The sequence below is a fragment of the Mirounga leonina genome, unplaced genomic scaffold (genome assembly GCF_011800145.1).
Source record: "Mirounga leonina isolate KUSES-001 unplaced genomic scaffold, KU_Mleo_1.0 Mir_107, whole genome shotgun sequence".
In the NCBI taxonomy this organism is placed as follows: Eukaryota; Metazoa; Chordata; class Mammalia; order Carnivora; family Phocidae; genus Mirounga; species Mirounga leonina.
In genome coordinates this window covers 6102326-6117299 of record NW_023270233.1, presented here as the reverse complement: position 1 = coordinate 6117299, position 14974 = coordinate 6102326, and the positions used below count along the sequence as shown (strand labels likewise).

The following is a 14974-nucleotide window of genomic DNA, read 5'->3' as shown; positions in this document are numbered from 1 at the left end:
GGAAAGTACTGGGGGGAACAGAACAGAGTTTAAAAACACAACAAAACCCAGCAGGGACCGCTATCTGCACTAAGGGACTGTTGGGGGGTAGCCTGGAAGAGTGGCGTTAAAGCGAGACGGTTTCAGCGACCCATCTGTGAAGGTCTGAGGCCCACGATCTGACCCCAAACATTTCGACTTTCCCATCTCTAGCCCTGGAGGATGAGAACATGAGAGGAGCCCGCTAGATGCGGCCCCCAGGGAATCCGCAGGGCAAGCTGCGCCCGCGAACCACGCCTGCAGGTGTCGCAGGCAGGCTCCGGCAGGCAGCAGAGGCCCGCCCCGCGGCAGTGGGAGGCAGTGATGGGCAGGAAAGTATTTTTAAAAGTTGTACGTGGACTATGCTGCCAAAATGGTGAGCACGCAACAGGAACAAACCATGGAAGCCAAGCTTCCGCGCCTAGACTGCTGCTGTAATAAGACAGAAGAGCCACAAAACGATGGTGAGTCACATCAGAAGGCACACAAGTACCTTTTCCCCCCAGTGCCTGCCTCAGGGCCTCTATCAATCTTAATTTCTTCACAGCGTTTATTTCAAAATGAAATTCTTACGTATTTGTTCGCGAATATATTTTCTGTTGTTCCTAGGAAAACGTAAGCTGCGCAGAACGGGGATTCGGTCCCCAGCACCCAGAGCGGTACCTGACGCGGAGCACGTGCCCACAAACCGTGTGCGGAGTGAGTGAACGTAAGGGAACGAATGAGACAGAGACACACACACACTCGCTCGAAATAAAGAACTCTTGTCTCTGAGCCTCAAAATCTGCTTCTAAAAAATGACAGGTGATTACATAGTTTCTAAGTGCCTTCCAATTCTGTTCTTTTATAAATTTCAGTAAATTTATAAATTTCAGGGTTCTGGAACCCTAGCATTTATTTGTCCCAAAATCTGACACTGAAGGAGAAATGTGTGAAGAAAAAGAGCAGAAAAATACAGGGAATGAAAAGGAGAAATGCTAGTATCCTTTGAGATCCAGTCCACCCTCTATAGCCGCCCTCTCCCTACCCCTTAACTCTAGATCGACTCAGGGAGATTTCATTTTAGGGCTTAAGATGAATTAGGGTCAAATAAAAACCTATCTATTCCCATTCCCCTTTTCCACCCCAGTAACTACTTCTGCTTCCTTATAGGAAATGAACCTGAAAATAAATACACAGTTATGGGAGAGTTAGCCCAGGGGTCTGAATGGATTTGGGTCAAAGGCTAAGGATGACTAACATCTCTTCTGGTTTGGCCAGGAAAGGGGAAAAGGGAAAGGGAATTGAAAGCCAAAAGTGAAAGAAAGCTTGAAGGAAAGCTGAGGGGCAGGCAGGGCACGGGGGGAGCCGGAGACATCAGGGCCAGTGTGCCTTCCTTGCAGCTTGCATGGGGCCTGCCCCATTTATCTCCTTCTGTGATAAAGAGCCGGTGGGAAGGGTACAGAGGTGACTGTCCTATCCTCAGCGTGGGTGAGGGGACAGAGGACACAGTGAAGGGAACATACTATGGTGCAGACAGGTACAAAGAGCAAGAGATCAGGGCTCTCTTAAGTTTCTAAACCTGGGATCCGCCAACTACAGCCGGCCGAGATCTGGCCCCTGGCCGTTCTGTAAAGCAAGTTTCAGTGCAACACAGCCAGGCTCATCCTTCTACCTCTCTATCACCCTGACAGACATGGTATGGCCTGCAAAGCCTAGAATGTTTCCTATCTGGCCCTTCACAGAGAAAGTCTGTCAACCCTGACCTAACCATGTAAGCACCCGACCCCCAGACACTTATCTCAAGTCAGAGCAGCCAAATATTGCTGTAAAGCATCATTCCACTTCGGCCAGCTTTTCTAATCGCAAATTCTGCCTTTAACAGATGTCACCTGTCTCCTTTGGGCAAATATGTTGGAGAAAGGGTTAACTGAGGTTTCTCAATCTTGACACTTCCAACATCTTGAGCCAGATAATTCTCTACTGGGCCCTGCAGGATGCTTAGCAGCACCCTGGCCGCAATCCACTAAATGCCAACAGCACCCCCCTCTAGTTATGACAACCAAAGGTGTCCTCAAACACTGTCAGATGTTCCTTGGCGGGGGGGTACAAAAATCACCCCTCGTCCTTGGGAATTCGCACTAGGTTCAGTAAATAGAAAGAAAGAGGTCATGACCACGGGGGTGATGGGAGGGCTGGAAGTTATACACAGATTCCACTTACCTTGCGACCAATAATAGGCATCTTCCTGATGAGCTTAAAACATCTCTTTTTAAACCTTGACCATAAGCCTAAAAGAAACAAAGGGTTTTGTTATCTATTCAAATAAATTCCCACGGATAATGTGTGAACTACTCAATGTGCCTCCTGCAATCTCACCTGCCTTCTGATCACAAAGGTAGTTTCTTTCTATTTTAAAAAACCTTGAAATTTAAATTGCCAAGTAATATATTTACATGGTTCAAAAATTTAAAAAAATTGGGAAGCCTAGGTAGCTCAGTCAGTTAAGCGTCCGATGCCTGGTTTCTCTGCTCAGGTCATGATCTCAGGGTCCTGGGATCAAGCCCCGAGTCGGACTCCACACTCAGCACAGAATCTGCTTCAGATTCTCTCTCCCTCCTCCTCTGCTTCTCCCCCTGCTCATGTGTGCACGCGCTCTCTTTTTCTTTCTCTCTCAAATAAATAAAATCTTTTAAAAAAATTTTTTAAATTAATAAATAACACACAGAGTTAAAAGTTTCTCTCTCATCTATTCCCCAGACTTTCATCCACCCTCAGGTAAACACTACTACTATTCACTTCTAGAAGAGCTATCTAGAATTTCTTTATGCTTATACAAGCAATAATAAAGATAAAATCTTATTTGTCCCACCCACCTCTTAAACAAAAGGTAGCATACTCTAGTACTATACTAGACCTTGATTTTCTACTTAGGCATATTCTCTTAAAGCTCAGTGCTTCCTCATTCATCTTTATTTATTTATTTTTTAAAGATTTTATTTATTTGAGAGACAGTGCATGAGACGGGGGCGGGGAAGACAGAGGGAGAGGGAGAAGCAGACTCCCTGCTGAGCAGGGAGCCTGACACAGGGCTTGATCCCAGGACCCTGGGATCATGACCTGATCAGAAGGCAGACATTTAACCGACTGAGTCACCCAGGCGCCCCCTCATTCATCTTTATAGCTCTAAAGTAGTCCATGATATGGATGTATCATAACTAATTTAACCTGCCCCTTCCTGATGGGACACTTGGGTTATTTCTAGTATGTCCTATTACCAACAACAGTGAAACAATAACCTTGCAGCACATACCACATACCTGATGGCGTGCCTACAGCATGAATTCCCGGAAACAGAATGCTGGGTTAAATGACATATGTATTTCAGAGCTGCTGACCTTCCCAAGGTTTTAGATGCCTAACACCTCTCTTCCCTCCCCGAAAACAAATGACCAAGCCATGCTTTTCTTCAGGATCTATGCTCTAGTCTCTCAGTCAACACACACCCTGACAACATTTCAACATTTTTTGGGCTTAAAAGGCCTTCAGTATCATGGACACCAATCAGACTCCCTTCTGTCAGGCAGTGCACGGACAAATATGGAATTCTGATCCTCTCCACTGCAATAATTATAAAGACATGGCATCTAAATCGACCATCATAACTTTTAATGAATTTGCATTCCATATAGAAGGCACCACCTACAGTCCAAAGGCAACTAAGGATCAAGCATTAATAACTTGCTGAAGGCCACAGATCACATCAGCAACGGAGCAGGGATTTAACTGAGGTCTTAATTTTCCTGGCCCTACACCCCCAGGACTCTATGCTGCTTTAAACCCAGAACAGAAATTCTCAGTTATCCCAAATGAGCCTATAAGGAATCTAGACCTGGCTTCTGTGCAGGCAGGAAATGAGTATGACGTTTCACAAAACATTCTAGGAGATGGAGACATTCCAACTTCCCTGGCCAGTGGAGCACTCTCCAACAAGCACAGACTGTGCCCCGTTAGTACCGATTACATGATGCCTTGCATCTTTACTGGCTGCAGCCCTGCCTTTCCCCCTCGCCCACAGTGCCTAGCGCTAGAGTCAATGCTCCGTAATGTCTGGGACAAAACCAGGGAACCGATACCCACACTGAATAAGAAGACAAAGGGATTGGGCGCCTGGGTGGCTCAGTTGGTTAAGCGACTGCCTTCGGCTCAGGTCATGATCCTGGAGTCCCGGGATCGAGTCCCGCATCGGGCTCCCTGCTCGGCGGGGAGTCTGCTTCTCCCTCTGACCCTCCTCCCTCTCATGCTGTCTCTCATTCTCTCTGTCTCAAATAATTAAATAAAATCTTAAAAAAAAAAAAATTTTTTTCGAGTATTTCCTTTCAGCCCTACGTTCTGCACATGAAACACATAGCTGCGATCTTATAGTATGTACAACGCTGTGCCCTCTTGTCACAGCATTTGCTACATTAAAGATCCTTCCTAAACAAGAGGTTTTTTAAGTATTACCATAATAGGCCATCAAATGCGTATAACGTAGCGTTGGATATTTAAGCTGCTTATTATTTGACCATTTCTAATAATGTTAAAGCTGTAAAGATTCAGAAAACATCCTTATTTAACAGATGAAGTAATTAACTAATGAGGAAGAATAAGGTTGAAAACTCAGTAAATGGGAGTCACTTGTCCAGAAGTACAGTCATATGGCTAGGAGGAGGAGGACAGAATAGACAGTGTGCAAGCTGTGAGATTAAACAGGACCGCTAAAAAGAAGAGAATACAAGATCAGAGATGGAGAAATTAGAAATGAAGAGATCACGTGGTCATGACCTAAAAAGATGATCTCAAAAGTAAAAGTCCCCTGAGGCACAGAAAGAAAAGTAATCAGTGTCTATTGTAGTGTTTTAAGGTAATAAAATAGGAAATGCAGTGTGAGGACACCAAAGCATGGCTCTTTACAGTTGACAGATTCCTTTCACACAAACGATGCCTCTCAAAACTCGCATTATCCTATGAGTAAGTAAGGCGGGTGACACTTAGGCCTATTTTACTATGAGGAAACAGGCTAAGAGAGTTTAAGGGTGTTGCTCAAGGTTTCACGGCTAGAAACTGGGAGAGTGTATCACCTCCTCCCACCATATAACTCCAATTCCTGTTCATGAACTATGGACAATCCCACAGTTAAATGAACATCAAGGAGTAACGATATGCGCTGATATCGCAGAGGAGAATTAGGGGCGAGATAACACGGCAGAGAGCTGCTGACCCCTGCCCATGCTCTCACCCCCATCCTCCTGCCGCTTCCAGTTCTTAACTGCCCCAGTGTCCAGCCTGTGTTCCAGAATTATCTCTCATCTTAGAAGCGTATTCAGAGTTTGAAGATCAGCAAAATTTATCACTAGTCCAGACTTTAAGACTCCTCTGGGGCAATGTGCTAAAAATAACTCGACTGTTCAGTGATGAGCCTCTCCATGAGCAAGGTACTGAAAAAATGGCAATGCTATCAAAGTTATCTCCCATCCAAGTACTAATCAGGCCCGACCCTGCTCTAGAGGGAAGACATTTTGATCGGTGTCTAAAATTCAAGTTAGAAGTTATAAAATAAAAAAGTGTATTGTGTGTACATGTGTTAAACTATAGGAAATTGCTGATATTCAAAAATGTTGACCTACAGAAATGACATTTTGTATGTCTGGTTCGACTGGACTCAGATATAGAAAAAAGACACATATGTGTAAAATAGTGGTTCGCTCTAGAGAGCAAGCTTTTCATTTCGTTCTTATGGATTATTGGTATTGCCTAATGCTCTGCAATGAACATGTCCTACTTTTGTAATAAGAAAAAACATATTAAAAAGGACTTAAACAGCTCAGAGTTGGGCTTACAAAGATTTCCATGGCGCATACCATCAACACATCGCTACTGGTACTTTTCTCATGGAATGCATGGAGACCAGCATATTCTGTTTGGAACAAGGCAGCTACATAAGTACCAGGGCCTCAGGTGGCTGTGCTTCTACTACCGAGTGGGCAAAATGCACACAGGCACCGTGGCCTGCAGAACTAAAGACGGAAGTCAATACCTAAAGTGAATACTAATCATAGCAAAGAAACATAAATCTCAAGGTCTGTAACCTTACGTTGGTTTTAACAAATGCACCACCTTAAAAGGAAAAGTACACAGAATGGTGGCCAGCAGGAGCTGGGGGGGAGGGGATCATGGGGAGTTATCGTTCCATGGGTACAGAGTTTCAGTGTGGGATGCTGAGAAAGTTCTAGAGATGGATGGTAGGAATGGTTTTGCAACGAGAATGTACTTAAAAATGAGTAAGACAGTAAATTTTATGTACATATATTTTATCACAGTAAGAAAGAAAGGAAGAAAAGTCTATTTATTGCTACTCCTTAGAATCCTCTGGAATAAGTTACTTCACCTGGAAGGACAAGATGGAGGGCTTCCCAGAGCAGAAAGATACGGGTTGTGCCCCTTTCCAAACCACAGAGCAGATGCAGCAGAAGGGTTAGTTATCAGAGTTTATGAGGAAACCTTGCAAGTACTAGGAGGAGGAACTGAGGACAGGGTTTTTACAGCTGGAATGGACTAAAATGTAGACAGGGCAATCAGGTCTCATTCCCACCTACATTAAATGCAATGTTTACTATGCCTTAACCGCAACGGTTACTAGAACGGCTCAGCGGCTATCTGCAGGGTAAACAGATGAAACAGAATCTGGCTTCTAAGTTAACCTTCCGGGGTTGGCGGGGGGGGGCAGAAAAGCAGAAAAAGTACAGTTAAAGAGCCCCTTCAAACAGATATTATCAGGGAAGCAAACAGTCATGGCCATTAAAATTTGTTTAAGAACAAATGAGACATGACAAGTGATTCTCTTCAATGTTAATGGTTTTTTATCCCCGGCAAGTTAACTCTGGTACCCTACACTAAGGGTGGGGAAGGGGTGCAGAGGAGAGTCATCAAACACCCACCACCACTCCTACTTTACTTACGAAGCACAACCTGCAGGGGAAACAATTCACAAGGAGGGAACATGCAAGCCGGTCTGGCAGGGGAGGAAGGGTGCCCAGGACCTTAGGAAGGATGGAGGACTTACAGACTCCTCACTAATAGACTTCTCACCTTCTTCTGCACTCCCTGAGAAGTGGCCTCCTCTTCCCCACGTCAGTTTGGCTCCCTGAGTCACTACCCAGGGAGTTCATAGTGCGCTGTCCCCTGACATCAGAAGTTTAACTCCAGGAGGACAGGGACCCTGTATGACTTCTGTAGACATCCCCAGAGCCCAGCACAGTGCCTGGCACACAGCACATACTCACAGGGTCACTGCATAAGTGCTGTTCCAATTTCACATAATCTGTATTGAAAAGATGGCCTAAAATGAACGCAATGAATTCCTGCTTGGGGAACTCCAGGGTATACAATTATGTCCTAGGCAAGAAACTAAACCTGAGAAAGGTTTAAGCCATGCTCTGAGATACCTGTGGATCCTTACAATGACTAATTTCTCAGGAAGTTTTTATGCAAGCTGCAACTCCAGAAAAAACAAAAGCAGCTATAGATACATCAGAGCAGCTACTGTAACTTTACGTAAAGAGTCCTACTATAACTTCATGGTCAGAAGAAGACAATGTCCCACTTCCCATTTAAATAAGATTTTAAAAATCAGAACCAAACCAGAAGGCAAGCAATTAGTCCAATCCATCAGCCATGAGTTCTAAAGCTAGTGAGATTCCACTGTACCTTTCCAGAGGAGAGGGGGCAGTATACTTACTCTCTGGCTGGAAGACAAAATCATATGCCCAGACTATCAGCAGGGTGCACAGGACACTCCAGGCAATGAGCTGCCAGGGCTCATACTTGGTGCAATGTCCATTTACATAATTCTTGGCCTTTGTGCAATATACTTCCAAAATCTCAAAGTAGGGCTCAAAAGCCTTCTAGAAATACAAGAGAAAAAGAGAAACGTGACATTCAGAGAGAGAAAAGTCTGTTCTTCGTTTGTTCCTCTGCTCTCATTTTTCAAGGGCAAGGCCACTCATGATCTGGCCCCACCCCAGCAATAATCTTATCTTCCTCCACAGTCCTCAAAGCTTCTGCTCCAGTGGTACACTGCCCCTTAGAGTCAGGTGGACTTTGACAAGGTTTCTGATCTTCTGCCCAGTCTATAAAATAGAAGGTTCAGCTGGATCATCATTTCAGCCCTGAAGCTTTTCTGTGCCTACAGTATTCATCATCCCACTCTCTTAACTCCAAAGAGCCCGTCTTACCCTCCTTCTCTACTCCATTTAAATCTTTCCCATCCTCAAACCCAGGGTCAGCAGATTGTTTCTGTAAAAGTCCAGAGAGGAAATGTCTCAGGCATCACAGACCAGCTGGTCTCTGTTACAAGGATCAACTCTGCTTCTGCAGCACAAACACTGCCCCAGACAGTGGGAAACCAATGACTGTGGCCATGTTCCAACAAGTTAATTATAGATGTCAAATCTATATTGCATAGAATTTCCCGTATCACAAAATGTTCTTTTTGTGAAAACAATTTTAACAACGTAAAATATCATGCTTAGCTCACAGGCTGTACAGAAACAGGCAGCAGGCTAGAGGTAGCCCATGGGCCACAGTCTGCCAATCTCTGTTCTCACGCCCAGCTTGACTAACAAACATTTAGAGCCGGAGACCATATCTTATCACTCTGGGTATCCCTAGCAATAGCCAGCACAAGCAAGAAAAAAGTCCTCTCCCCTGATCATTTACCAGACTACCCCACTCATGAGAATGAATCTCTCCTGTTAAACTCTCCTCAAGTCTCCCCTTGCGCCTCCCCACCGAGCCCAGCAGCAGGTGGCCTGCACTCAGCCTACTCTCTCACTCCATGCTTGAGTCCTTGAATGCTGATCAGATCTGAATCATCGCTGCAAGCCCCTACGGTGGCGGTACAAAACAGGTTCATCTGATACTTTGTTCCTCACTCACTTATTCAGTGTTTACTAAGCATCCCCTGTGGTTAAGGCATTAAGTTGGGGGAGCCCTAAGGTAAACATCACAAGTTTTTGCCCTCACTGAGCTTACAATCTAATGGGAAAGGTGTGTGTGTGTGTGTGTGTGTGTATGCACAAACATACACATGAAAACATACACTAGCAGACACATACATGAACAAATAATTCAAATTCTTCAGGATAAAAAGTATTTAAGGGGGCGCCCGGGTGGCTCAATCGTTAGGCATCTGCCTTCGGCTTGTGTCGTGATCCCAGGGTCCTGGGATTGAGCCCCGCGTCCAGCTCCCTACTCAGCGGGAAGCCTGCTTCCCCCTCTCCCGCTGCCTGCCCACCCCCCCCATCATGCTCGCTCTCTCTCTCAAATAAATAAATAAAATCTTTTTTTAAAAAAGTATTTAAGTAAAGTGCTAAGAGAGACCACTAAGAAAGGCCCGTCTAACTCTACCTGACAGGAGACGGGGAAGATATTATTAAAAGGGTAAAAGAACTATCGAAGAAAATGCTCTTGGCAGAGAAGTTTAAAGAAAAAAAAAAAGTCATAACCGGGAAGAGAGGAGCTGTAAATGCATAAGAAAAGTCTAGGAATGGCAAAAAAGTTCGGTGTAGTGAGAGCAGCGATGGGGACAGGGAGCTATGCGTGTCATCCGTGCTAGACCCCCAGCACACAGTGCACGCTCCATGAACACCCGGACGGTGGTGGCGACTGAGCGTGTGCGTGAACACATTAATCAGAGAATGGAGGCTGGCAGAAGTGCACTAGGTCCAGATTAAAAATGGTCTTAAAAAAAACCATGGAGAGTGGGAATATAATTTGACAGGCATTTTTTGTAGAGCAATTTGTCAGTGTCTACTGACGTTTTAAATGTATATTCATTTTGACCCAGATATTCCACTTTTTGGTATCTACATGCTTTTCAATACATACAAAGAGACAGGTTCAAGGATATTCATTTCAGTCTTCTTTGTAACAGTGAAATACAAATATCACAAATGTCCATTCAAGGATGAATGGTTAAATAATCTATAATACACACACTTTATGTATTCATACTATGCACCATTGTTAAAAAGATAGATCTAAATGAACTACATAGAAAAATTTCCAGAACACAGTGTTGAGTGAAAAAAAAAAAAAAAAAGCAAATTGCAGAACAACAACAGCAAACAAAAGGTTGTTCATCAGGAGAGTACATTTTTTTTTTTTTAAAGATAACTTGATGGGAGATGAAGGAAAGGAAGACAGAGGTCAGAAACATAAATCTCAGTTAAGAGGACTGCTGAAACAGTCCAGGGGAGAAACAAACTAGGTTTGACCTTAAGCAGTACGACACTGGGGCTGAAAAGCAGCATGGATTAAAAACCCTTTTTGGAGGTTCCTCAAAAAGTTGAAAACAGAGCTACCCTACAACCCAGCAACTGCACTACTGGGTATTTACCCCAAAGATACAAACGTAGTGATCCGAAGGGGTACGTGCACCCCAATGTTTATAGCAGCAATGTCCACAATAGCCAAACTATGGAAAGAGCCAAGATGTCTATCGACAGATAAATGGATAAAGAAGATGTGATGTATATATACAATGGAATATTATGCAGCCATCAAAAAACCCGAAATCTTGCCATTTGCAACGACGTGGATGGAACTAGAGGGTATTATGCTAAGCAAAGTAAGTCAATCAGAGAAAGACAAGTATTATATGATCTCACTGATATGAGGAATTTGAGAAACAAGACAAGAGGATCATAGGGGAAGGGAGGAAAAAAATGAAACAAGATGAAACCAGAGAGGGAGACAAACCGTAAGTGACTCTCAGGAAACAAACTGAGGGTTGCTGGAATGGTGGGGGGTAGGAAGGATGGGGGGGTGGGTGATGGACTTTGGGGAGGGTATGTGCTATGGTGAGTGCTATGAATTGTGTAAGACTGACGAATCACAGACCTCTATTTCTGAAACAAAAAACACATTCTATGTTAAAAAAAAAAAAAAAGATAGTAGGAAGGGAAAAATGAAGGGGGGGAATCGGAGGGGGAGACGAACCATGAGAGACTGTGGACTCTGAGAAACAAACTGAGGGTTCTAGAGGGGAGGGGGTGGGGGATGGGTTAACCCGGTGATGGGTATTGAGGAGGGCACGTATTGAATGGAGCACTGGGTGTTATACGCAAACAATGAATCATGGAACACTGCATCAAAAACTAATGATGTAAGGTATGGTGACTAACATAATAAAATTAATTAAAAAAAAACCTTTTTGGAGGTGGCACAAACAGGGTTTGCTAACTTCATAGATACAGGAAGCACAGAGTGGGAAGAATAATTCCAAATGTTCAAGTTTAAGTCTGAGAGAGCAGGTGAGTGGTGTCACCACCAACCCCAGCAGACGAGAAGAGAAAGGGAGATTCTGAGATAAAGATACTGGTTTGAGTTATGTTCCTGTTGGATATCTACCTGCAGTGTTCTAGTAGAAGCATGAAAGCTTAGGCGGACAGGTACTCAACAAATGTTTATTGAAAACTTTTTTTTTTTTTAAACTTTTATTTATTTATTTATTTGACAGAGTCACAGCGAGAGAGGGAACACAAGCAGGGGGAGTGGGAGAGGGAGAAGCAGGCTTCCCGCCGAGCAGGGAGCCCAATGTGGGACTTGATCCCAGGAGCCTGGGATCATGACCCGAGCCGAAGGCAGACGCTTAACGACTGAGCCACCCAGGCGCCCCTACTGAAAACATTTCTATCCTTAGCAATTAGGCTGCAGTATAAGGTCATTAACATCAGGCAAGTGCTCCGTTCCCTAGAGGGCTATCCACGGAAACACAGCTTATCTGCAACCCGCTCATAGTTCTTAGCCATTCCCCAGAGCCCACTGTTGCTATCAACAACCTCAATCCTACACAGCAGTCACAGTGCCGGTCAGGACCTGGGGAAGACCAAAGGCGTCTACCCATCATCAGAGGTGTGTCATGATTTCCATCATTATAAAGAATCTTCTAGTGTTAAGGCTAGGATCAAACCAAATGGTTAAACAGTGTATACGGGGGGGAGCGGGGGGGCACCTGGGTGGCTCAGTCGTTAAGCATCTGCCTCCAGCTCAGGTCATGATGCCAGGGTCCTGGGATAGAGCCCCACATCGGGCTCCCTACTCGGAGGGAAGCCTGCCTCTCCCTCTGCTTGTGTTCCCTCTCTCTGTCAAATAAATAAAATCTTAAAAAAAAAAAAAAATAGTGTATATGGGCTGCCTGGTTGGCTCAGTCAGCAGAGCACTGCAACTCTCAGTCTCAGGGTCATGAGTTCAAGCCCCACACTGCGCATGGAGCCTACTTTAAAAAAATAATAATAATAATAAATGAATGAATAATGTATACGAATGGGATGCCAGAAGAAATAACCATGCAGATTAGCTTTCCTCCAGTGATACTAGTTCCTAATTCCCCCAGAAAATAGAGCTTACCGAGGTCAAAAGATGCCTGTAGATATTATCAATTTTTCATAGCACATAACAAAAAGTAATATCACTAGTATCAGGGAGAGAGCAAAGAATCAGCAAATACAGACTGTGTTAATTTCTACAAAGCCTATTAAGATACGAAGGCATTCCTTGATAACATCTATAAAATTACATTCAGCGAGAATTTATTTTCTTGGTAATTGCTCTAAGAAGATAATGGGAGTCCTTAAATTTCAAGTCCTTAAATCTATCTCCTTAGGAAGAAATCTATTTCTATATTCTCCTTCTCCAAAGACAGAATGTCGCTGGCCTTGGATAGGTCCTAGTAAACTGTGTAGACAACTAGATGGTCACAGAAATTACATGTCCTGGCCTCAGCCCAAGGTCCTTCTGGTTACTACAAACAACCTAGGTTCCGTCCCCAGTGGATAAGCACCTCACAGCATTAATAGCTCCCTGCTTTATAGGGCTCCATGGGCTAATGCATGCTATCTCCTTGGAAAAAAGGATGAGGCAGCTCCTTGGGGCCTTGCACACAGCACAAGCCCCAGGCTGGGGCCTGATGCAACACCACAGCCCTAGAGAAGCATACAATCCCAGTGCTGAAGGGAACCCTAGAGATCAAGCCCATATTCACAGTTCACAAACAGAGGCCCCGCGGTGAGACAGCCTCGCTAAGCCCAGGCCTCCGACTCAGGGTTCGGGGTTCTTTCCATCCTTCATTCTAAGTGTGCACGGGTGGAGGGTCACTTAACACATTACCATCCAGTGCCATCCCAGGAGTTTCCTTCTCACAATTTACGTTTTAGGCGGAATCTACCCTGGATATATATACAGTTCAGAACAAACTAAAACTGGAGAGGTGTGTCATGACTACAGAGACAGAAACAGCACAAGAACGTAATAGTATTGTAACGACTACTTCCCACCATGTCTTCCTGCTTACAGAAATACATTTTTTTGGTCTATATACACCTACATATATATTAATAGTTAATACTAAGGCTTTTATTTATTTCAACCTAATCCACATACTGTCTCTGGAAACACAAGAACCAAGGATGGTCATCTGTGAAGGCCACTAGCTTGTTGTGCCCCTCCAGGCAAATATTTCGCCAATGTGTGCGTCCACGCTTCATCTAGAGGGACACAGGATAACAGTCACACAAGAAATAAATTGTGTCTGTATAGATGTGTACCTGTGGGTGTGTGTGGGTACGTGTGGGCATGGATCTCCAACCCTCAGCAGAGCAGTTTTGATAAAATTTCCACAAGTAAAGCATTCCTTCCTCCGTATCAAACTGGGAATATATCCCTCTGGAGGAAAACCAAAACAAAACACTCTGCCCACTGAATATATATATAAAATGATGACAAAGAATACCACAAATCTTTTTAAAGTGCAATATTAAAACAGAAAAGAAAAACCTCAGTAATATAAAGATCTGAAACAGTAACTACTTTAAGGAGCCACTGTCAAAAACAGATGAGTAAACTAACCCACCTTTCTCTTCTTATTCATTTCCATTTCCCATCTAATAATTAAGTTTTAGCTGATGCCTATAAGACGTCAAAATAATAATCCTAATCATTATTAGACAAAAGGCCGCTGCTAGGATTTATGGGAATTCAGTGGCCCTTTTAGTCCCAATCATATTGCACTCTTCGAATCCCCAAATCACTTCAAGGGACCAAGACACTTTCATAAAAGTAACACAATAGTGGAAGTCTACAAATTCTGTAAATTTGGGACATGTTATTTTTTATTTTATTTTATTTTAATTTTTTTAGAGAGGGAGGAGGAGATGGGAAGGGGCAGAGGGAGAGCGAGAGAGAGAACCTCAAGCAGGCTCCATGCCCAGCTTGGAGGCCGATGTGGGCCTCAATCTCACGACCCTGAGATCATGACGTGAGCCAAAGCAAGAGTCATATGCTTAACCGACTGAGCCACCCAGGCGCCCCTGGCATGTTACTTTTTAGACCATGGGGTTTCATGCTTTTCCTTTTTTTTTTTTTTAAAGATTTTATTTATTTATTTGAGAGAGAGAGAGAGGACAAGAGCAGTGGGAGGGGCAGAGGGAGAGGGAGAAGCAGACTCCCTGCTGAGCAGGGAGCCTGATGCGGGGCTTGATCCCAGGACCCTGGGACCATGACCTGAGCCGAAGGCAGACGCTTAGCTGACAGCCACCCAGGCGCCGCCGGTTTCACGCCGCCGGTTTCACACTTGTCCAACCCAGACCCGTGGAAGTGTATTTTACAACCATCTAGTACACACTGCAACAGAAAGATATGAAACCAAAACAAAGGTTTCCAAAATAAAACCTAGCAGTTCATTACTTGTGATGCATGTACATTTTTTTCTCTGTTTCCTCTTTCTTTTTTTTAAATGTCCTGACCACTAAATTGATTCTGCCTCCCTCTGAATGGATCATGGCCTTCAGGTTTAAAAGCCTCACTGTGATCTACTCCTGGCTTCTTTAAATGCAGAATGTAATGCAGCCAAGGGTGTTAACACGGAGGCATTTTG

At 44.1% G+C, this 14974-nt stretch overlaps 1 protein-coding gene and 1 long non-coding RNA gene across 3 annotated transcripts in view; one reads left to right on the top strand and one right to left on the bottom strand.

Moving 5' to 3' along the window:
* LOC118019146 (sphingosine-1-phosphate lyase 1) overlaps positions 1-14974 on the bottom strand; it is a 56712-nt gene that overhangs the window by 25759 nt on the left and 15979 nt on the right. For both annotated transcript variants that reach the window (XM_035018040.1, XM_035018050.1), the window contains 2 exons: positions 7778-7943; positions 2221-2288 (listed from right to left, as the gene is read on the bottom strand). In XM_035018040.1, the coding sequence (XP_034873931.1) occupies positions 2221-2288; positions 7778-7943 (234 nt within the window). The remainder of the gene's footprint in view (positions 1-2220; positions 2289-7777; positions 7944-14974) is intronic.
* Positions 9-792, top strand: LOC118019156. Its single transcript, XR_004681588.1, has 2 exons — positions 9-482; positions 628-792. It is a non-coding gene; the product is annotated as an uncharacterized LOC118019156 (long non-coding RNA).